The following is a 25,000-nucleotide window of genomic DNA, read 5'->3' as shown; positions in this document are numbered from 1 at the left end:
CCATCCCAGCATGCATTGCACCACCAAACTCTAGCAATTAAGCTCTGCTAATCACTCTCAGCATGGCCACGCCCGCTCTGGGCCAGAGTCACGTGTCCTGTGTGTACAGTGCACACAGCTGCCGGTGGGACAAGCCGCTGGGCTGCACGTCTGAGCCGCTCCGCTGCTGCATGTAAATATTTAATCCAGGCTTTCGCTGGCCCAGCAACAGACCCAGGTTTAAAGAGCTCCAGCAGGGATGGGGACACAGAGCCGGGAGAGGGAGATCTGAAGAGCTCCAGCAGGGATGGGGACACAGAGCCGGGAGAGGGAGATCTGAAGAGCTCCAGCAGGGATGGGGACACAGAGCCGGGAGAGGGAGATCTGAAGAGCTCCAGCAGGGATGGGGACACAGAGCCGGGAGAGGGAGATCTGAAGAGTTAATGAATCACTCCTATGGCAGCCCTGTACCGCCATGCTGAGCCTGTTTGGTTGCGGCTCATATTAACCCCTCAGAGCTTTGGACGGGTTGCAGGAATCTCTGCACACCCCACACACACACGCACCCCTGATTTTTATTTTTTTGGGGTCCCCCCTGTGTTCTGCACCTGTGTTTGTGTACCTCAGAAGATAGAAGAATCTCTACCAAGCCATGTTCTGGAGGGGGTGTGGCTAGCGCCAGTCCTTCATGAGAAAGAGGAGGAAGAAGAGCAGAAAAGCGCTCAGAGCGGCATGCCCACCGCCTCAGTTATACAGCCCTCTCTCTCTTTTACACAGGCTCCTTCCTCACACTCATGCCTGTCCTTCTCAGGCTTTTAAAGACAGACCTTTTTTCTTTCCTTATTCATGATTATCTCCTTGTAAATGAATGATTTATGCAAAGCTGGCATCAGCTCTGCGCAGGCAGTGTGTGTGATCCCAGCTCGCACTCACTCATGTAGCGTGGTTTCTCCGGCCTTGGCGGTCTCTGTTCTCTCCCTCTCTCTCTCTCTGTCAGCGCTGTGTTTGTGGGAAAACAGCTCGGGGCAGGGAGAGAGGAGCAGGGAGATCAAAGTCCAGGGAGGGGCCTCTCTGCCCGGCCTCCACCGTCCAAGGCCTCTCCGCCAGCCGCTTCCCATGATCCTTCAGCGGCCGATGGGCTCCCTCCTCCCAGCCGTGGAGCCGGATTGGGGTCTGCATGCAGGCAGGACCGTGGGCAGGGGGGTCAGCAGTGGGGCATAGCGGTAAGGATTGATTCCCTGCTGGGACACTGCTGCTGTACCCTTGTTGCCTCAGTAAATATCCAGCTGTATAAATGGATCACATGTAACAATTGTAACCCCTGTAAGTTGCTCTGGATAACAGCATCTGCTGGATGACAGAAATGTAATATAATGACTGAACGCTGACCACACGGTTTCTTTACACCCACAGGGACACACGCTGACTCTGACCACTGGACAGAGGACCAGCACACGGGCAGATTAGTGTGAGGCAGCAGTTTGGGCCGTTTCACAGCTGCCTCTAATTCTCCGTTAATCCACTGGGCTGCTGTGGGGTCAGAGGGTTTGAGAAGGCTGGGATGGGAGTGACGCTGAGGGAAAAAAAAACTCCCTGGCTCCCCAAAACACCCCCAAAAAAAACAGCTCAGCTCCCCCAAGCATCAAGGAGTGCCTGTATACCTGAGGGTAGCACACCTGAGGACTGACAGAGAATGCTCCAGCGTTTGGGGTTCCCGTGTGGAATTCCCGTGTGGAATCGCGAGGAGGAGGGTGGGGCCTAAGCCCCTGCAAAGTGACGCTGGCCCTGGGATCTCTGCAGAGTGAGATAACCTTAGCATCTCATTACCAGCTCTGGGTGACCAGGGAGTGTGTGTGTGTGTGTGTGTGTGCGTGCGTGCATATATCTGTGTGTCCATGCATGTGTGCATGCTTGTGTGTGTGTGTGTTAGAGTGAGTATGTGTGTTAGTGCGAATGTAAGTGTGAATGTGTACTCACGTGTGTGTATCCATAAGACCTGGATGTGTTGGGAGAGAATTGTGCTGAGCTTGGGGGGAGGGGACTCAAGTGTCCATTTCTGAAAATACATCTCCTCCACCCATCCCCCCACCATGTAAAAATGGCTAACATGCATCCACCTTTCAGAGGATTCTAAAAATAAAACAACATATTGAAGAGCAAGACAGATATAGGCCAGCTGCTTGTTACTTTTTAATCTGCCTCCTTATTGGCCGGCAGCTGGGAGACCTTCGTGCTAATGAGTGAGGCAGAGGCTCTGAGCACTGCATGGAAAACTACATCTCCCAGAGGCCTCTTTGTTTCGTCGTGGGAGATGAGGTAATGCTTACCACACAGCTTTAGCTTCTCATTCATTAAACGAAGACGCTCCTCCTCCAGGCATGAAAAACAAGTATGAAAAACAGCTCGGTGGAAGACTAAGTATTTACCCTGCTGAGATGGGAAATTCGATGGTTGCTGAGCATTCTGGGTACTTTTCTGGGTGCTTTTTGCACATAATTTCAGCTCCAAGTAATTTCAGTTCCAGTTCAAGTTCCAATGATACAGCTGGCCCACACAACACCTTCAACTGAGCATATCAGTGACAGGTCAAAGGTGAGAGGAGGTCATGTACCAGCACTGACCTTTAATATGCATGTCTTATTCATTGAGTCTCCAGGCAGGGCTGAAAGTTGCATTAACGAATGACCAACACTTCCAGCTATGGTCAACACGTCCTCCTTTGGCTGAGTACGAAGTGCTTCACCTGCTTGATTTAAGAGAACATTCTGGAAACGCTGATGTCCAGAATGCAAAGGTGCTGGCTGTAAAAACAGGAATGGCAGGGGGCTGAGCGGAAGAGTAATGCTTTTAATACACATCTTGATAGACTGCAGCCAGCCCAAGATCATTGAGATGCTATATCGCCCCCTGTTAAGAGGGCAACCGCATCGAACCCCAGGCCTCCCACAAACAGAAGCTGGCCGATTACACGTAATTAAACTAATATATTTAATGGTTTCTGTCACATAGGGGCTGAGTTCTTTCTCAGAAGTGTTTACTGAAGCTGGCCGAGGTTCTCAGCTGAAGGTCTGAGGGCGAATGAGAGAGAGGAGGCGGGGTGCTTTTACTATGGTAACTGCGGACACGGTTTCTACGGCGATCCATTGTTAGGGCGGGTGGATTAATGAAGCCTGCGGCGACATCACTGCGTGAGAGCAGCCAGGGGGAGAGCCAGGTCTTTCTGTACCTGCCAGACAGGAAGGAACAGAAACCTGCGTGTGTGTGTGTGTGCGTGTGTGTATGTGCATGTGTGAATGGGTAGGGTGCGTCTGTGTGTGTGCATGTGTGTGTGTATGTGTGTGCGTGTGTGTGCGTGTGTGTGAATGTGGTGTGTGTGTGTGCATGTGTGCGCGTGGGGGGTTGTTGCAGAAAGAAACAACACCTGATAATTAGCTCCTGCCGCCCGCTCCCGTTTCAGAGTTATCGGCCACCCTTTCAGATTCCTGCCATTCGCACTGGCTGCTCCCTGGACACGGTGGGGGGTTAGGGCTGGGGGGGGGGGGCTGTCTCGCTCCTGGGAGGGGCGAGTGAGGAGCGAGTGGGTGGATAATTGGCAGGCTGTCCTGCCGCCGGCACCATGGGCCTACAGGTCCCGACCCTCATCATCCTTGCCCCGGCCCACCCCGCATCGGCCGCTCCCATTGGTCAGAAACTAACCACCACTTTCACACATCCCGCCACACCACACTGAGCGCCCAGACACGTGCACCCCCAGAGAGAGAGAGAGACATGGAGAGAGAAGGAGAGAGAGAGGGAGAGAGGGAGGGAGAAAGAGACAGGGAGAGAAAGAAAGAGAATGAGAGTGCTTAAGGTGAGAGGCAGAGGGAAAAAGAACAGGAGGGTGACAGAGATAGAGGAGTCTTGGTTTTTCCTGCAGTCCTGGGAACTGAAGAGATGCCACAATGCATCAGCCTGGCTCAATCTCAAATCCCCGGCCACTTTCCACCACTCAAAACGCAGGTAACACAAGTGCTCTGTGCTCCTGTTACTCCACTTTACCTTATGAATGGGGGGGGGCGGGGGGGGGGGATGTCAGGCCCGCATCCGAGCAGCAGAGGCAGGCCACAGCGGTCAGGACCTGGCTGTGCCATGTTCTTTAAGAGACGCATTGGTCTCTAATGTGTGCTCTCCAGGTGTGAGATGAACACAGCCTTGCAGCAGTAGATCATGCTCTCTCTCTCCCTCCCTCTCTTCCTCTCTTCCTCTCCCTCTCTCTCCCCCTCCCTCTCTCCCTCTCCCTCTCTTTCTCCCTCCCTCTCTCTCTCCCTCTCTTTCTCCCTCTCCCTCTCTCTCTCCGTCCCTCTCCCTCTCCCTCTCATTCCCATCTCATTTTGAATACTGCTCTACCACCAGTTCAGTTCTCTTAGCTCTATCTGTTCATCATCTCCTCAGTCTCCTAAAATCAAATAAAACTGCAGTAAAAGCTACAGCCTCAAAACTGCTACAGCACTGTGTGTAAAAAGAGGAAAAAATCAACCAACACCAAGCACTGAGACACACACATGCACATGCACACATACATGCGCACACACACACACACACACACACACACACACAAACACAGACACAGACACACGCAGACACACATACACACGCGCACACACACACACACACACATACACACGCGCACACACACACACACACACACACACACACACACACACACACACACGCATGCACTCCCTTCCTCCCTCCTCCTTCCTTCTTCCCCAAATATCCACATCCTCCTGGGACTGTTACTGCTTGTAAATGGAGAGAGAGAGGGGGAGAGAGACAGGGAGAGAGAGAGAGGGAGATAGAGATAGAGAGAGAGAGGGAGAGAGGGAGAGAGGGAGAGAGGGGGAGACCCTCTCCACCCTGAGCGGAGCATTATCTTTGATCAGAGGTGGAAGCACGGCTCCTCCAATTGCACTCACTCACAGAGACTGTTGCATTTCCCTCCCAGAAGCAGAAGCATCACGCAGGAGAGAGAGGCCAACTAAACCAGCCTCACGTCTGAACCCTGCCCATCACCACGCCCTGATTACAGACAACCAAGATTTAACGACCTGCTCGTTTCTCAGTGACATGGCCAGAATGTGCTTCACAGCACCGAGGGCCTACCGTGTGCGGCAGCAGAGAGGGATGCTGGTTCTGAACACCACTCCTGTGAGCCTCCCAACACCAGCTCCAATCTGCAGCCGTGGCTCGCTGGTTTGAATGAGGATGCCGATTCGGACACAATTGCGAACTCAATCCCATCTTTTCCATCTTAATTGCTAAATTTCTAACTTGTTGGGTATGCTAGCCCTTGAATGCACGTCTGCTCAGGATGTCATCGTGGGACAGTGTAATCTAACGGCAGCGGTGTCCCATAACGCCCACTGTCATTCACAGCTCGGCACAGCAGGCTTCTGTGATCATTCCAGGTGAGGCGCAAGCAGGAAAAGTTTGGGGAATTAACTCTGGCTGCCTCCGTCTGTCTCCTCACGAGTCAGTCTCCCATCTCTCCATCTCTCCATCTCTCCCCTTCTTATCTTTCTCTCTCTGTCTCTCCCTCTCCCCTCTGTGGGGCGATGGAGAAAATCTTCCCCTAATGCCAGGTGTCTTATGTAAAAATCCTTTTTTGGTTCCTGTCACATTTAAATCTTCCCCTCTGTCAGTCACAAAGGGGGGAGCCCTGATCTGAAACAACAGGCAATTCCCCTGTGGAAGGAGAGAGCTGTCACCCGTCACCCAGTACCTCACCTCAACTCCAGATGAACATCAAACGTCTCCCTTTATTGAAACAACGCGCATCAAAATATCGGAGGGACAATCGTGCAGGGAATTGGGCTGGAGGGGTCGGAACAGTTTACACAGTCTGGAGGCTCCAAGGTTAACTCTTTCAGGTTTACTTGTGCAGAATATCTCAGATACTGAAAATGGTCTCAGAAATTAGCAATGGGAGAGCCAGCCTGTGTCATTACAGGGTCAGTGATGTGAAACAGTCTCAGTGGTGTGCTGTGGGGAGCAGTGTCTCCCCTCAGGCAGGAGTTAGTGACTATCAGCATGTGGGGAGTTCTGCCTGTTATGGGGCTCACAAAACCTCAGCCTCCCATTACGAATTCAGAGCCACTTCTGCCTCAAACTAACCGTTAAAGCAAACATCCTTAAAACTTTCCCTCTTTTCTACATTAGTCATCATCTATTTTTCAGTGTTCTGCAACACAGAGGAACTCACTGCATCCAATAGGGCATGATATACCGATACCGCGGGCCTGTTACTCGAGCTGCAGGCTCTCAGCTCAGCGGAGAAAACACTCGAGGAAGGAGTCCGCAGCCCTGCAGGAAGAGCTCTGTTCACAGGCCAAAGACGTGCCGTCTGCGTGCTGCACTTTCTGTGTTCCAGCACTTTTCTGTATCGAGGTCCAAAAGCTCTGCGCCATAGAAGAATATCAATAAATAATGTTATATATGCTACAGCTCAGTTTCACAAAACTGCAGCAGCTATGGGCAGAGACAGCGGGGAAAAAGAGGCCTTTTGTTCTCTTTTATGAAGCTCCTCTTTTTAAAAAGTGAATGAGGTCATTACCAAACCCTGATACAAAACACTGACCTTCAATACACAGACACACACAACCACACACACACACACACATACACACACACACACACGCGCGCACACACACGCACACACAGATGCACGCACAAACACACATACGCAAACACACAGACATGCTTACACATATGCATATAAGCACTCTCTGGTAAATTACGTAACAGTACTACTACTTTAGCTCATTCAGTATGAAACACAATGCCTGCATCCTACATTGCAGCCAGTTAAATAATACCTGAGAGCCCAGGTGTTTGCCGCATCACCTACATCCTGTCTGCGGACAGGAAGGAAGGAGGAAGGATCTCTTTCACTGCCACCAAAAACAGAAATATCTGCAGCCCTGCTGAGATGAGCTGCACGATCTGGAGTAATGAGCATGGATGGGATGACCCCGGCAAGACAGAGCAGAATTATTATTGTTATAATAATAATAATAATAATAATTAGTAGTAGTAGTAGTAACAATACTACTTCTACTAATAATAGTCGTAGCAGAGAGCTCTCACCCTGTGCTCAGGTCTGACCAGCCCAAACCGGAGCTGCCCTGCAGGGTGGCTCTCTCATTCTCCAGCCAGCTCCACTTTGCTCATTACCTCTCTGTTCTTCAGAGCAGAACCTGCCTGCCGCCGCCTCCCCTGTATCCCTCTCCCTGGGGGGGGATTTCTGACACACGTTAATTATTGGGGAAAGATATTCCGACCGGATTGCGGGGACCCCCGCAGTGTGGGGGCGAAGGCCACACCGTGACACAGCATCGACTAACGAGGGTTCAGTTCATCTGAGACGTTGGACACACAGTGAGGTCTGTCACTATCACTGAAACACAGCCGTCGCTCGCTGCAGCTCTGGGTATCAGGAGTCTAATCATGTCTGCGTGGCACTATAAGTGCACTGCCACTGCCTCCAGTTTTACAATATTACTCCCACCTCCACCCCCAACCCGACCTGAACCGCCTGCGTTTCAAGTTGAGGTGTTTCTCTACCACAATTTTCCCTTTTCAGTTCAAAATGGCTTTTATTCAAAGGGTGACCTGCATGTCTCAGTAATCGCCTCTGTTTGGGGGGGTCTCTGCGCCCCTCTGCAGAACAGAAACAGCAGAAGCACAGCCACCCAGGTTTGAACCTGCAACTCCCAATGGTTTGATCAGCATCCAAGGGGTTTCTCTGACTTTAGCAGCACTGCAACAGGACCAGGTCGCCAGAACGAGATTGACTGAAATATTCAGAGTCGTTTGAGTCACAGCACACAAAATTCACTTCTTTACCCTTCAGATGACCTTTGAACTTCTCCTCTCTGCGAGGGTCAGAGGTCAGCCTCCAATACCGCTTTAGCGGGGCTTATGAAGTTACAGGAACAGTTTTAAAAGTGAAAGGGTTGGACCGGTATCAGTGGCATCTCCACTCAGAGAGAGGCAAAGCAGCGGGATTCACAGGAGTGGCTCGGAGCGCGAGGGAGAGGAGGGTGAGGAAGGAGCAGCGGGGCCGTTTAGAACCCTGCACACTGCTGCTCTGAGCGCTTCAGTGAAGAGTCCGTGTCTGCCCTGCACAGCACTGCCTGGGCTTTTACATAACCGCAAACAGCAAACAGCGAACAGCGCAGCGCCCATGTGACCCTCGCCGTCTGAGCTTTGTGTAACAGCAGTGTTGCGCGCTTCTGCGAGCAGCAGGTCTGCAATCTCAGCTTCCTCTCAGGGAGCGCGAAACGCGTCTCATCAAAGATACCGACGCAATCGATGGGCAAATCAATTAATAACGGCGAGAGACCCACCCCACTGGGGCTGGGTTAGGTTCCACATCCTCCATTCTAACACACATCTTCATGCTTCCACAGAGAGCGAGGGTGGCGGTGGAGGGGGGTGGAGGGGGGGTGTTTCAGTGACTCTCCTGGGGGGGTAAGATCCACAGAAGATGAGGGAGGCACGTACAGAGGGGGATCTGGAAATGTGGGTCTGTTTCCAAAGTGGGGGGGGGGGTGGTCTGCAGGGGTTTACATATACAAGACAGCTGTACAGAGCTGGGACACATCAGAGGGGGGTATCCTGGGGTCTGTTCACGAGGAAAGAAGATCAGAATGTGTGTGTGTGTGAGTGTGTGTGTGTGTGAGTGTGTGTATCGAGGTTGGAAGTTCAATCGATTTAATCATCTTCTAATGCCCCATCACACTGGTGTGAAGAGAGCATTTGCCTTTCATTCACTTCTATTCAAAAACGGGCCAAAGGTGAATAAACCGCTCGTTTCCGGTTGCAAAAAGAATTCATCCAGCTGCATTCCCACCCGCATACCCAGAGTTCATCTTTACTGAACTTTAAGTGGTGAAGTTATGTGAATCACTGAGGCATGTCCAATAGCATGCGAGTGGGTGGGCGTATTTGACCCCTCAGTTTCTCCGATTGGCCAGGGCCACTGTCAAGAGCTTCTTCTGTTCTCCAGATAACATGATCATTCAGTGAACTCCTGCAGACACCAGAAATCTACTACTGCAGCTGTAGCTAGCTAGCTATATTGTGTTTTCACATTCACATTCCCCCCAATACAAAAGGTTACATCACTGGGCTGCTCATTTTTCCCACGCCAAAACATGAATTTCTCCATCAGACACTTCACAGGGTTAAAATGAGCGTGACCACAGTGTTTGCGTGTAGTTATGCGCCGGTGTTAAAATGGATGTGCCTCTGTCTATTTACAGCAGACACCAGCGTGTTAGTAGAATCAGATCACTAACCTGGCTCATTTTAATAATGATAATAATAATAATAAGCTTTATTTATATAGCACCTTTCATATCATGGAATGGAGCTCAAAGTGTTTTACAAGAGAAACAATAAAAATCATAATGTACAAAGGAAAATAAAAACAATGAAACAATAATTATAGCCCTTTCCCACTGTAGACCTGGAACGGGCTTGGTGCAGTAATACCCCATTTCCGCTGAAGAGCTAGGCTGGCTTGCTAAGATCTCTCTCTGAGATCTCTTGCTAAGATTTTTCTCTTTAATCTTATTTGTCACGCTGGCCCATGTCTTGCCTCCCTGGAAAGCAAGCTGACGGCGCAGCGAGGAAAAGGCGTCGCTGTGCCGCCTGCGTTGGTGTCGCTGCTAAAAGCCGAGCAGATAAAGATGGAGCAGAGAAAGGAACGGGCTGCCATCGCTGACCACAGCGAGCAGCCCGGAGCAGCAGCAACGAGGAGAGCAGCTCTGCGGGGAAGGGGCAGTTCCACCAGCTTTCAGACTGAGCGTCACGCAGGACAGCTCTGGTTCTGGGTGCTGCGGTGGATAAGCAGCTGTGCTGTACCAGGCCGGCCCGCTTTGGCTCCTGCTGGTGAAGTCAGCCCGCAGCTCCACAGCAGATGGCCAGAAACACAGGGCTCAAGGACAGAAATGATCCGGGAGGGTATGCTGCCGGAGCGGAGCTTCTCCACAACAGGTTCGGTAACACCGCAACGGCAGAGAGCTCAAGGCTGGTGATACTAAAAGCCATGTAAATGGAAGAATAGAACCAACACAGCAAGGTAACAGAGGCATTTGGCCCACAATACGCCAGGATTCCTGATGTCAAGGAATAATTTCACAATAACCACAGGGTGCTTATTGATGCTGAAATCATTTTGTGTTGAGCTGTCAGTTAACAAGGGATTACAGCCCAACAAAGGACAACCTGCTACACGTAATTGCTTCAGTCAAAGAAGCCAAGGTTTATACAGGAAAATAGATAAATTGACACAAATCCGTCACCAAGGTAATACTACATTATCAAGGCCCTGATCACACATACGCATACCCTTGGGAGAAGACCCAAAGGACATTAAGGGTATTTTTTTTCTAATCATCAACTGATATTTATGATAATTTTCTGTTCTTAAAAAAACATATACAGAGAAGCTTCTGAATTTTAACGAGCAACGCAGTGCAACTCTCTCTCCACTCATTAGAGCGAGAGTCAGACGCACGAAAATCTAGAACGCATCAGCGGCGCAATCGGCGTAATCCCCGAGATGTGTATCAGAACATTACGTACTATCGCGATCTGGGGGCATCTGCAATTAAGCCGGACGGAGGATGCGGTAGCATTATGCGATTATGCGCAGAAAACGACATTACGCAAGAACCACCCGGGGATTATGCAAAACGCCGACTATAGCGACCCGCTGCTGAGCGGGGGAAAGGAGGCGCCCTCTGCGATACAGAGCCTCGCCCTTAATTTGCTTACGAGAGGCACTCGCCAGAAGCAATTACAAATTGATTTTTAATTACAACAATATTACACTTCATTTAAATTGCACCTTTCATACAACTGCAGCTCAAAGTGTTTTAAAATCTAAACATAAAATAAAAATAAAGAAAACGCGTCTATGTAAGATCTATATAAAATATAAGTTACTGATCCAGAAAATAATAAAAATAACATCAGATGCAGATGAGTAAAATCTAGATAAAATATAAGTTCAGGATGTTTTTGATACTTCCTGTGTGGGTTAGCACAGTTATGTCATTATGGGGGGCAACAGCATGTCCATCCATCTGTCATCTCTGACTTCACTGCTCTCACCTGAACTTTCTGCCCACAGCAACAGATCCAGGATCAGCTTCCCCAGCCTCACTCCTAACCCCAGTGACTGTCTGGACGTTGCTGGTCCCTGATCCAGGGTGAGCGGGCTGTCTCGAACATGCAGACCCATGAGGAGCTGCATTTCTTGGCCTGTATCTGCAGAGATCCTCCGGGAGCGGGTTTGCATGCAGACCCCTGGGGGCTCAGCCGGGGTTGTGGGGAGCATGAGCGAGATGCAGTTCGTGCTCCAGGTGCCGTTCCCAAATCACATCCGTACAGACAGCAGCCTGGGGACGTGAGCAGGAATTCACACATGCAATTGTGGAGGAGAGGGCCGTGCCCCAAGAGGGGGGATCTGAACCCGCATCACCTCGGCTGTGTCCTCTGAGGAAATAAATGAACAGCCAGCTTGGGGCAGGAGAGAAGGCCAAACATACAAATGAGTGTTAATGTTGAGCAGACCTGGTTCTGGAGAGGCGGCTAACTGTTCTTCAGAATGGCACCATGGCCAGCTGCCCCCCTCCCAAAATTAATGGAAGGGGGTGCTAGTGCTGGTGTTCGTAAATATAAAAACTCACCCAAGTGCAGACAGTGGCATTAACGTGGGAATTGAAACAACAATTTTCTGAAAATGAAGGAGAAAACCCATAGAGATGCAGACGGACAATGAAAGACCCAGCAGAGGTCACATCCTGGCCAAGAGGTGGTCTCATGAATCAGGCATCATATCAACACCAGCTCTCCCTGGTCAGACACAGAAAGGCCAGCTTCTGGTTGATGGGTGATGCCAGGACAGGCAGATACAGAACATGCCATCACCCCAAGGGGTGCCCAGCCTCCTTTCAACCCCCCATGCCACATACTCATTTGAAGAACGAGGTATGGGGGATGGGTACGGTGGTTGGTCTTCTAGGGGTATGTCCATTACCTCTCCTCGCTGTCACTGCGACCGTGGGGCGTGTGGGGGTGTCGATTGTGTCTCTGGCTGCTGGTGACATCAATCACGCTGACACAGCAACAGCCAGAGCTGCTGTTCCTCGGTGCTAGGAGGAGATCGCCGCACACCCCCCTCAGACACGGTGGCAGAATCGCACTTCTCACGTCTGCGAGGCATGATAATGGGATTCCTGCTAAATATAAACACGAAGGGGCCCTTCTGCAGGGCCCAGCAGCGGGGAAGTCCGGGGCTCGAGGAAGCAGCTCCGCACTTTACATTATTTAAGATAAAGGCTTGTTAGGGGAATTCGCTGTGCAATGCTACAGCATTAAAGATTGATGCTGTAAAAATCGTTTACTCAGTGCCTGTTACGTAACGTGACTGAGGAAGAAAGAGAGCGTGCTCTGATCTGTTGTTCGTTTGATTAAGTTCCCACTCGAGGGCCGGGCCTCAGGCGGCCGGTGAGGGGCCTCCAGTGAGCCAGTGATACCAACAGAAATGAGAGTGAAGAACAAGGAGACGCTCCGAGAAGCCACAGCGACCCGATGCTGACCGAGACACTGACCAACAGGGACCAAGCAGTTCAGAGGGAGAGGGGGCAATGACTAAAAAGAGCACATTCTTTTAAAAAAAAAAAAAGATGGTGTTCCTTTGCCTCTTGTGCTAACTCTCGGTGTTAATGAAGAACAGGCTGTTTCCCCCAGTTAGTGCCTTCTCCTCGTTGCTCCACGCTCGCCGCTGTTTGCTTTTCAGTGTTAGCTGTTCCCGCGCTGCGCGTTTGCCTGCACGATGGCCTAAATGCAGCTCTGAAACGCAGAGCCGAAGAGATGTGGCTGTCCGTCGAGGGGGCTATTTTCAGCTGCGGATACAGGTCTCCCAGCGTCTGGAATCCAGGGAAACTCACATCACTCTGCCATCCGTTTTTTTTTTTTTTTTTTTTGACGGGAAACCTGGAAACCGCATAGGGCAAGCGGTTCTTCAGGAAGATTCTGCGCCACGCAAGTTGCTCTGGATGAGAGTGCCTGCTAAGTGACGAAAATGTAAATGCAGATGAACACTGTGAGGGAACTGGGGATCTCAGAATCAGCATTCCAACACAACATTCCATCAGGTTGCTGGACCTCACCCTGAAACTACACCTTCTATCTTCTTCATCGTCTTCTATCACTTCATCTCTCGCCATCCCTGTCTTTCTTTTGTCTTCTCTCTCCTTCTCACCTTCCCTCCCACCCCCCCCCCCCCCCCCCTCGCTCTCTCTCTGTCTGTCCCTGCAGAGGTCTGGTCCTGGCCATGCTGCAGGTGGAGGTCGAAGCAGGCAATTCTCCATCTGCCCAGCGAATTAACTTCCCGCCCACATCGCCCCCCCCCTCCCCAATGCCCTGTGACAGAGAGTAACTGAGAGACTCATTTCAGTGGACAACCGCGCAGTGACCCACTTTAGGAGCTAATGAGCTTTTATTGACTGAACACAGGAGTTGCCAGCTGTAACTTATCAGAGTTAGCGCTGCGCTCCTGGGAGACCCGCTTTCCTCGGTCACAATGATACAAGAGGGGAGTCGATTGGCGAGGGAGGGGGGGCGGTGTCTGACCCAGCCAACCTTGTTCCTCCTTGTTCCTGTCTCCTCCTGGTGCCTCACCCTTCCTGCTCCCTGTTCTTTCTCATTTCTCTCTCTCCTCCATCCATCCGTCTTTCTTCCCCTCCTCCCCCTGCTCTCCCCTCTGCCCCAAAGGAGCCCCACAGATCAGGCAGCAGATGTTCATCAGTTAACTGCTGCGTGAATATGGCCTGAGCTGTGATTGGCTGTGCATGAACATGCCCTGTGCTGTGATTGGTTGTATGTCAACATGGTCCATGCTGTGATTGCTTCCATGTGAACATGCCCTGAGCTGTGATTGGCTGTGCATGAACATGCCCTGAGCTGTGATTGGCTGTGCATGAACATGCCCTGTGCTGTGATTGGTTGTATGTCAACATGGTCCATGCTGTGATTGCTTCCATGTGAACATGCCCTGAGCTGTGATTGGCTGTGCATGAACATGCCCTGAGCTGTGATTGGCTGTGCATGAACATGCCCTGTGCTGTGATTGGTTCTGCATGAACATGCCCTGTGCTGTGATTGGTTCTGCATGAACATGCCCTGTGCTGTGATTGGTTCTGCATGAACATGCCCTATGCCGTGATTGGCTGCGTGTGTTTGTGCTGTGGACAGCAGGGCTGGGCAGCTCCACAGGACCTACTGCTGGAGGGCTTTCCTGTGTGGACTCACATTTCAGCAGGAAACACTTCTTCCCCGAGCTGACTGTGCGACTTGTACAGTTATCACAATAACAGCAAAGCGAGCAAGAGGAAGATAACATGAGCACTTGCATGCTTTTGGTTTTCTGTAGGGCAGAGATTGAAGTATTTAAAGAATAAAGTTAAAGTACAACTATAAAGTATAAACAGAGCAAAAACAATCCCACACTCAGGGCCATGATTTGGGCGGCTGATGGCACTGGACTAAAATCACTGGGGTAAATAGCCTGCCTGCAAACATTAGCCTCTCAGGCTAAGCACAGAGTGTTTTTTGGTGTTCTGTGTGTTGCTGTATTAAAATATGAATGACCAAAAACTGTTCTACGGTCAAGAGAGGAACATGGAAAGCAAGCATGTTCACAGCACATCTCATCGGAACTGGAGGTGAAACATGAAGCTAGAGACTAAGTGCATATTTGGTCTGAGGGGCTAATGCTAGCAGACTGGCACCCAAGCCAAAAAGCAGGTAGAAGAAAGATGTGATTACCCACAGGGAAAGGTCGCCATGTTCCTCAGGGCGCACGCTGAATAGATTGCAGCTGTTACTACCGCACATATCTACACACTGTTTGCTGGTAGCTACCACCCTCCACCTAAACACGCCATCAGATCGGGATTGGGAACACTCAGAGATACTTACCAAACAGATGTTTTACGGTAAAAATGAGGGTGACAGTGGCTGTTGTAATTGTAGCGGAGCTGAAGTGATTAGCTCGTGTGAGTCCTGCGTAAAGCCTTAGGTAGCGGGTAGCAGGTAGCCGAGTGGTCGCCGACCCACGTAACATCACATTAAAACACAACGCAAGATACCACCCGTTACATAATGAAAGCAAAGTATTCTCTTTCTGCTGTTTTCCCCTTTTTCACCCAGCTCGGGCTTGTCAGTTGTGCTGCAATAGACCTGTCTGCACACCCTCTCTGCTCATGCAGGAGCCCAGAGGCCAGAGGAATCCCTGGCACCAGAGGATGTTTTCCGCACTACAAGTCCCACAATGCACCACAGCACAGCAAACAGCAGCTGGAGGATGTGAATGACATGGAAGCATCTTACGAGCCAATAGAGGGTGCCACGGCAGTGAGAAGAAGGGAACCTGGCCAAAAAACCCCATCCTACCCTAGGGGCACACAACTAGCTCCAGACTCATTGTTTGGTCATTGTTTGAGTATGGCACAGCTCAGAGTCAAACCCTGGTCTGAGCTCCAGGAGTCGGGCTATGCGGAAGAAGTGCTTTCCTCTGGCTGAGCCACTTAGGAGCTACACCTCAATACTACAGATTCTCAGAGATACTAATGGCATGGAAATACTCCCATCAAATACTCAGACATACTCCCAGCACGCAGGTACTCAGAGACAGTCAGCTCTCTCTCTCTCTCTCTCTCCCTCTCTCCCTCTCTCTGTGTGGTGATGCTGAGCAGGCAGATGAGACGTCAGCCAGGACTCATCCCGTCCCGTTAATTAATCCCACTTCTCTCTCTGTGCCCCTGAAACCAAGGAGACATGAGACTCTTGAGTTTCGCTCCACTCCCCCAGGAACAGGGCCTGCTCGCTCACGCATCTCGAGTCCCACAGCGTAAGACGCAGCCTCTTCGGCCCTACCGGCTCCCTCTGCCTCTCTTCATCCTCCTCATCCTCACCCCTTTGAAGGACGTGTTAACGACGTGCTGATTCATTCTCTGTGGGCGGAGACAGTGGCCTAAGCCGCTCTCTTAATCATCCAGCCCCTTGAAGCATGCGTAGAGTCTGGCACACAGATCTAATGCTAAGATCTCAGGGTGCTTCAGAGCGGGCTGGAGAGAGAACCACAGCTACCCCGGGTGTCATCGCCCCGGTCTGGACTGCCATCATGGTTATGACTGCTACATGAGCAGGACATACCCCCCCACACTCCCCGACTCTCCCAGCCTTCTCTCTAGCCCTGCTGAACACCCCCCCCCCCCCCCACACCTGATACCACCACTCAAACAACGCAAACATCCTCAAATAACACAGCTACCCTCATGGGGATCACAAACATACAAAAGTAATAACAGCGATAATAATGATCATAATAATAACAATAACAACAACAGTGAGAGGGGTGATGACGATAATGCTGATGACATCACTTCCTCTGGAGACTCTGTTGGTCGTTGCAGAGTTTGAGCAGATCCTGGCTCAGAAGCCACATGGGGTTGGGGTCTCTGGGGCCACAATCAGCAGAGCTGACCCAAGGGCTTCCCGTCCCAGCGGGGTCCGCCCCATGGGACTCTGAGAGGCTGCTCTGATTGGTCAGCGCCTGCACAGGGGATACAAGCTGCTGTATCGTGGACACATGGAAAAATGCGCTCGTGACCCAGAATGCATTGCAATGCATATGCCCCATAAGGCAAATTTGTCTCCTTTTTAACTCTGTTAACACACACATACGCACACACGCGGCTAATCACAAAAGACTCATTAGTGCAAAAGGATGGGAGTTTCTGTATCCACTCACTGGATTAAGTCGGTTCATGAATATTCATTCATAGACTTGGAAAAACAGCTCTGGTATTGGTGGGTGGGGGGGGGGGTGTCACAATTCATCTGCTTTTTGTTCCAGTTTGTTTTCTTTCTTTCTTTTTTCTGCAAGTCTACATAGCATTCATAATCTCTGACGGGCAGGGGGGGGGGGGGGGGGGGGCGTTGGAGAGGTGCACTAAACAACTCACTCAATCCTTTCCACGTCCAAATGAAATTCCTCTCCACGGCTCCTTACCCGCTCCTTAATCACTGCAAACTCCTCACCGGCGCTTCCCTGCACAGGGGTTCGAGACGGCACCTGTATCAGAGGCGGACCGGCGTGCATTTGCCTAATTGTGTTGTAATTAAGCCCTGGTAATGAGCGGACTGCAGAGTAAGTACCATTCCTGCTGCACCGAGCAGCACGCAGGCAGACAGACCCAGTGATTTATACCCACCCCTGCATGATGGATGCAGAAAATAAATAATCGATTAGGGGGAAGTTGGGGGAGTGTGTGAGAGAAGGAGAGTGGTAAGGGTGTGTGTGTGTGTGTGTGCGCGTGTGCGCACGTGTGCACTGTTTGTGTGTAATTATGAATTACACGTGGAACGGCAGGCTACTAATGAATAGTCATGAATTGTATCTGACAAGAAGGGGGGGATAACGGGGGGGGGCGCGATCTCCCAGTGAGCTTCTAACCAATTTAAGTAAATGATGTCTGCTGTGCGCGAGTCGGCAAACTGCAGCAGTTTAGCAAACTGCCGATAGTGTGCTTCACATCACAGGAGTGTCGCTCTCATGATGAGAGAGAGAGAGAGGGGCGGCGTGCGCAAGATGGAAAGACGGAGAAAGAGAGGGAGGTAGAATGAGGAGAAAGCATGGGATTGAGGAAAAAGGGGAAATGAGAGAGAGGTGGAGGGGGTGAAAGAGGAAGAGAGAAAAGGGAGAAGGGGAAACGCAGGGGTGGGAGACAGAAGAAGAAAGAAAGACAGGAGCCAGGACACAAATTAGAGATGGCATGTTAAGTGCATTACTTGACAAAATGTCAAGGTGTTTTAAAGAAAATGTTCTGAAAGGACCATACTGTGTTTGGGCTGCATGATGATCTCTTTCCTTTCTGTGCCTCCAAAACACCTCAATCAAGTGAGGTTTAGCAAAGAAAACACACACACACACAAACACATACAATTGCACACATACACACACACATATACAAATGCACACATACACACACACCCACACTCACACTCACACACACACATACACAAATGCACACATACACACACACACCCACACTCACACACACTCTCACACTCACACAAACACATACATGCGCAGCCAATTTGCAAAGCAGCAATGTGGCGTGTGATCAGTGTAGAGCAGTGGTCAGAGCAGCAGTCTGGAGCAGTGATCAGCTCTTCTGATTTGAATCAATTAGTTTACAAGGTGTTAAACAACACGCAACTGAGCAATCCTGCATAAGGGCGATTGCTATGCAAATAAATAATGTAGTCACTAAATAATGTAGCGATGTAAGGCTGCAACAGGATCGGCTGCACGTGACCTGACACACGAAGGCTGGATTATGATCAGTGTTTACTGGGTCCTTCGTGGTTTCCGGGAGGCCAGAGGTCCGGCCAGAGCGCGGTCTTTTCCACATCGCAGCTGTTCGCCCTCGCTACGCCTGCGTCACCGAAGTTAATATGAAGATTACAGAATCATTCCTAACTCATGGACAAAGCTATTTTTTCCTCGTAACAGCAGGGGGGAAGGGATTGACAAGCAGTACACGATTTTCACAATCTAATGACAGCGATACAGAACGAGGGGGAGACAGCCGTGCGGGATGCTGTAGGGGGGAGGACCGTCGCAATTCATTCATGATTTATTTCTATTTTCCGCATGTTGTTTATACCTAATCCCCACGGGTCGCTGTTACATCAGCGTCATCCTCCGTAGTGAATTAAATCCAGCAGGGAGCAGTCGTAATCGCTCTCCGCTACAGCCAACTGCATCAGCCGTCCTCCGGAGTTTGCTGCTGGGGGAAACCGTTGCGCTACACGCACGCAATACGTTCGGAGCATCTCACGCCTCTTTTGACGAACCTTTGAAACTACAGCACGTTTTGTCGCAAGAGCTCTTGATCCAAAGGCTGTTGCATGCCATTACCACGTTTCATACAAAGCACTGAGCAGACACTAATCACACAGCTCAGGGCTCGCGAGCGCCGGGATCACGCGGATCCCGAACCCTTCGGGCTGCTAGAAATGATATTATTCCAGATCGCTTTTCAGGCAGGAAGCAGACGGAGTCTGCGGAATATCTGATAAACCAGCCTTCTCTCGCGAGTTTTTCATTAGGATAAGTGGAGCACTTAAAAATTCTGCTCCCATCCATTTCAAAATAGGTTTTAAATTAGACAGATTGCTCTTTTCCACTTCCAAACACTGCCCAAATTTTACGCAAATTAAGCCAGTGGGTTAGAACATTGGTGCATTTCGCTCGAATGAAAACAGATGATTCGATACATAAATAAAATAGGGAGCCAATGGCATTAAAATGAATAAAGTCCAGATGTTCTGAACGGATAGAAATCTCAGGACAATTCAATCCTGACAGAAGCGCATCTCATGAATGTCACTGACCTGTGCGCCAACGAAACAATTACTCTCGTGTCTTGGGAAAATGATAAGCAGCCTCATTTCAATGCATACGCATAGGAATACATGTTTATGGGAAGAAAAGAATTGCTTTTTGATTTACTCGGGTGCAAGCATCCAAAGAAAAAGCCGACAGTTTACAAAAGCTATGATCTTCAGTGGTTTCCCTGTCTGCGCATAGCCACCAACTTTTACCCTTACTGGGATCACAGAGCCACAGAGACAAAGTAGAGGTATACTCACATTTCTGCCTTTTTCTGTCTTGTCATACTTTGCTTTTGCACGGCTCAGGCAAACTACAGAAACCTCCTCGCCTGGTAGGAGAGCAGTAAATAGGCTACCAAAGAATTTAGATCAAGTACTCCAAATATGAAACCCCAGAGCAGAAAATCCCAGAAATATATTCTCAGTTGCAACACAACTTAAATAAAATAGAAAGCATATAAATGTTTACTTACTGAACTGAAGAGCAACAGGCAGGAGGAAGCACGCGTAATTTAAGTGGGACCTCATACTCTATTAAGTCCGACAAAAAAATAAAAAAAATAAGAGGAAATGTAAATGTCAGGACAATTATATAATCCTCACAAAAATGCAAAGCCCGTCAGTGGAGCGCAGGACTCTTCGGATACCTGTCCGTTTTACCACCGCGTATGAACGGGACCGAGCAAACGCGCACTCTCTCCATGGACGAGTGAGATACACGGCCGTTTACGCGTGGGGGCGGGGGCAAGCCGGAGCGCGTGGTGGAGACAGACGGGGGGGGAACGTCTCTCCACACACACACACACACACACACACACACACACACACAAAATATTCTTTGAGAAACAGGATTAAAGCTTTCTCATTTCCGTGTACAGTATTAAAAACACCAGGAAGTTTTAGGATTAAAAGGCTTAATACCAGCTATGAGAATGCAGTTGTCTGTGTTCTGTATGTAAACCATACATGTTTAAGAAAAAACGTGACAACCCACGAAGGTTTTATTCTTAATTTGTTTGAGAAAGACTAATTGGTCTCTTAACATTCTCAGGTCTCCTTACCACAGGTCAGGTAATGGTAATGGTAAAAATTGTATTGGAAGTTGACTGACACTCGACAAGAATGCCTATCCCTGCAGCTTGCGTTTGTTGAATCAGACCACGTCCCTCGGAAAATCGTTCCAAGAAATTTCATGCACATTCAAAGACAGGTTATCGCATTTATTACAGGACTACGCCGAGTCTATCGCTGCACGCAGAGCAAGCCAAGACAGAACTTCTTGTTGATTCCTGTTATAATCAAATGCTGTCAACTTTCGGCCTCCATCTGATAATTAGGAGTCGAGAAAAAGCTTAAACGCAGAGAATAGTCTCCCAAATTTTAATTATTTCTGCAAAAAGTATCTTCAAATTTCACTGGTTACTGCAGTTAAATTCACTCGCTCGCTGAATGTAGATAAATGATAAATGATAAATCTCAGATCTTGAGCTCCATTCGGATGTCTTGTTGCGCGAGGGGACGGTAATCGCTGCGGTTTTTTTTTTTCTGCGAGTCAATTATGGTCGATCGCAAATCCTCACCCTGTTAAGAGTCGCGACCAGGACACGGTTCCCCTCTCACATTCCACTTATTGGCTATAAACACTCAGATTTCAAAATGAAATTATGGTAGTTATGGTAATAATGATAGTTACGCCTCAAATTCAAGCAGCGGTTCAGCTGGAGATCTGATTAAGTGAACCAAAGGATAATCAAACACAAGCAAATCAAAACATCAATGTTTATTGAACAATGTTTTTTCAAAATTTATCCAAAAACGTCAAACCTAGGGTAAAATAAACAAGTGTAAAATATACAACAAAATAATCCAACCACAATGAACATAACATTCTCTCTAACACAACAGAAAAGTACAAATGATCGAATTTCTGTTTTACACAAAAACAAAAGCTCAATCTAGTTTTATGAACCTGGAAAATATATTTATATACCACACATGTGCAAGCCTCCTGACATTCATGTTTTTTTAAACCCTGATCAGTATCAAACGTGACTACGTGGACATGGATGCATCTGCAGGATCCTGGCTTTTCAGAAACGGCAGCCGAGTTCAACCTGCGCTTTAACGGCGAGGTTACCGCCACTTTCAGCACGAAGACGCCCTCAGGCAGCAGAATGCACTGAGTGAAACTTGGGTAATAATTCTTAACACAAACCAGGTGTACAATATCAGTTACTGAGTACAACGCAATGATAGGATGAGCAAGAACCATTTTCCCCTAAACATATACAAAACTGGGTGGAACTACTTGCCGCATTTTAGATCGCTTAAACTTCTGCCATTAAGCAGGAAAAGAGACAGGCTGTGGTCTTAGAGATATTACTACTCCCATTTGCCTCAGAATACGCAGGCCTTACGGAGCATGCAGAAGATATGCTGGGCTTTTTTGTCACCAGTTGTTAAATCTGACCTAAAATCAAAAAGCCCATGAAATTATCCAGTCACAATTAATGAAAAGAAATGAAAAATGTAAATAAAGTACTTGGGGATTTGCTAGCCTTTTTAGCATTTCTCAACAGAAATTACTCATGCAAATGAGTTTGAACAGCCCAAGAAGGTTTTTAACGTTAATCATATGCCTGAAAACTGTGGAAAACATTGCTTCTTAAAACGTGCATCTACAACGGCTAGAAGCACAGCGTCAGCCAAGGGGGAACCCTTACAACAGAAGTGAACATTTTAAATATCCTCAACCCCCACTCCAACAAAGCACTTTCAGTGTCTTCAGGCGGGTGTACACACAAGTGTGTCATATAGAAGAAACCCGAAAATGTGGATATTAATTAGAGTCGGGCGAGAGATTTGGAGACCATGTTTCTTGCAATCGTGTCTGCAACGGGGCAAAACGAACCTGTTCTTGCAGCCTTTGACAAAGGCCGCAGACATTAGAGTTTTCTGGAAAGACAGCTGAAATCACACAGGTTCTGTGAGGACAGAACGCGATCAGAGTGCACACCTCCATAATTTCCACCTCTTTACGGCTTCTCCGCATTCTAATACAGCACAAACGCGCTCCCGCAACGCAAGCGTAGCCGACACACTCGCCTTCAGGGGACATTGTAGATAAATACGCCAAAGGAATGAATAAGGTACAAGAATATCGATATGAAAATAAGTATGATCATTCAAAGTTAGAGTGCTTTTAAGACAAGATTTTTTTTTTTTACATTAGTGGCCAAATTATTTTCCACCTCTCTTCCGTTGTGTTTCAAGGGGGTCCAAATAAAAATATCAAGCTTACTGCCTGCTTCTCTGAAGTAGCAGTTACACTAGTGGCAGGTGAGTGGGGCTACCCGTCTACCTTTTCACGGGCGCAGGTGCCACCAGCTACCAACACCTTTCAGCTGAGCCAATCAAACCTGTCTTCTTTGAAGGACAAGGGCTGATGAGTTCAGCCATGATGGAACTTGACAGGTGAACTTGGAGGTGTCTCAGGAAGCCTCACCCATCACTGCACTATAAAGACTTTAACAGATACTTTACAGATAACAGACACAACCCTTCCCTTTTACTCTCCACAGAGATCAATGACGGGGTGAGATTGGTTTTTAACATGCGATTTGTTCGCCTCGTAGGGCTAAGGAGCCATAATTTCAGGACAAGCTTACCGTCATCAAAAAGGCATGGAACAAAACTGGCTCTTAAGGCACTTCTGAAGTTTCTGCACTTTGGGTTTGGGGGGGGTGAAGGCCTACCATTTACACAGGGAGCAGACGCATCATAATCACAGGTGAGCTTTTACCTGCGCCACTCAAACTGGGCATCATCACTTAAGTCAGCAGACAAATTCAAACCTGTAGGTACTTCTGCAAGTGGACATTCTCATGCTTTCAAAAAATGTTTCGTCTACAGAAGTTATAATAGTGCTTTCAGATACTGGAAGGCTTACCCTGTCAGTTAAAGAAAAAAAAAAAGACAAAAAAACAAAAAGGGAAAAAAAAACAAACACAGAAATACCCCCTCAGCCACTACTTTCACCAGAGGGAACAGAGGAGAAAGGAGGAACTGAAGGAGCTATATTACTGGATAAGACTTTAGAATGAGAATGACAATTACAAGAAGGAACTGTATTATTGAATAATGTATGCCAGCCTTCACACATGCGCAACACCTACAATGGAACATTGAGCAAACTCCCTGCGTGCTGCGGTACTCATCTTTACCTTCCAGCCTGGTGAGGATGGGTTTCCTTTCTGATGATCAATGACTTAACCGTCATGAAATGCCAATCAGCACAAGACTGCCCTCTAGGGACCTATTGGTATACTGCAGGTTATTAGAACACCTCAAAGTAATAATCATAGTACTGTATATCATTGTAAGCGATGATTGTAAGCATTGATTAGTAACTATATCAATTACTTGATACTCTTACAAGTTAGGAACTATCTGTATTAAACTTAAAAAGGGGGGGACCTACAAAAAGAGGGAATCCATCGCACTGAAACCAAGGTAAGCGCTGACTTTTGTCGAAACCTCTGAGGAGAACATACATGAGAAATCCATAAAGAAGATGTCCTTCTCCCTAGGAAGAGAGGCTGCAGGAGACTGTACTCTGCGTTTCAGTCTCTCCTCTGGGCCTTCACCACGCGCCTTTCACCAGCCCGTCTCACTCTCTGCACAAACCCACATCATCAGGACGAGAAGCGACAGCGGCAGTCACGGCGCCCAGGAGGAGCGATCACAGAGCCAGGGAGGTCCTTCCACACCAAGCGGGCTGACGGTCCAGGAGACGGGGGTGAGCAAAGTTCCTTATTCTGGACACATGAGGTGGGTTTGGGAGCAAATTAAAGCAGATTCACGCCCTTCGATCTGCACTGAAGGGCTGTGGCCTGTCTGTATGTACCACTGCTTCACCCCCAGCATCCTCTCCAGGACAAAACTACGACAACAAAAGAAGTATATGGCTGTGGGGAGGTGGACGCTGAGGGGTTAAACACAGAGAGAAGGCATGTCTCTCTGAGGTCTTTTCATCGCAGAGTTTATGTAGAGCCAGAGATCGACGCACAGCTGTCCCCAGGAACACAGCGCATGTCCCAAACAGAAGCCACCTCCATGCGACCCCTGCCTTCTCAGCCTCTGGCTTTTTGGTTGCTTTATTTAATCTTTTTTCACAAATGAAAGAGGAGGGAAAATGCTGAGAGAGTAACTTAGCGACACTCCACCTTCCTCTTCTCCACAGGAAGACAGGAGCCAAAGGGAAGAACAAAAACGATCACTCTGAAGTCTGGGCGGGGTCTGGGTGTTGCTTGGACAGCCCCGCCTTTAGGGAAAAGGAAAGCCGAAACACGACAGGAAGGCCAGCAAGGAAGCCGAACAGGAGGCTTTTTTTTTGAAAAGCAGAGGTGCTGATGGGAAATGAAGTTCAGAGCATGTTCAATTCTACCCCACAACCCCCAGCTGTGGACTTCAATTCCCATGTGCCATCTCTGGGACGTAC

General features: G+C 48.9%; 2 protein-coding genes across 3 annotated transcripts in view; both read right to left on the bottom strand.

Annotated features, from left to right (window-relative positions):
* Positions 1-20,169, bottom strand: part of nrn1la (neuritin 1-like a) — a 25,769-nt gene extending 5,600 nt beyond the window's left edge. Inside the window, exon 1 of the mRNA XM_036544592.1 lies at positions 19,974-20,169. Within this exon, the coding sequence (XP_036400485.1) occupies positions 19,974-20,028 (55 nt within the window). The 5' untranslated portion in view covers positions 20,029-20,169. The remainder of the gene's footprint in view (positions 1-19,973) is intronic.
* A 2,550-nt stretch (positions 20,170-22,719) lies between these two features.
* edc4 (enhancer of mRNA decapping 4) overlaps positions 22,720-25,000 on the bottom strand; it is a 28,101-nt gene continuing 25,820 nt past the window's right edge. For both annotated transcript variants that reach the window (XM_036543691.1, XM_036543692.1), the window contains exon 29: positions 22,720-25,000. This exon is cut by the window's right edge and continues 302 nt beyond it. The gene's annotated coding sequence lies outside the window, so the exon portion shown is untranslated.

Source organism: Megalops cyprinoides, chromosome 13 (assembly GCF_013368585.1).
Source record: "Megalops cyprinoides isolate fMegCyp1 chromosome 13, fMegCyp1.pri, whole genome shotgun sequence".
In the NCBI taxonomy this organism is placed as follows: domain Eukaryota; kingdom Metazoa; phylum Chordata; class Actinopteri; order Elopiformes; family Megalopidae; genus Megalops; species Megalops cyprinoides.
This window is presented reverse-complemented; position numbering and strand designations above follow the sequence as displayed.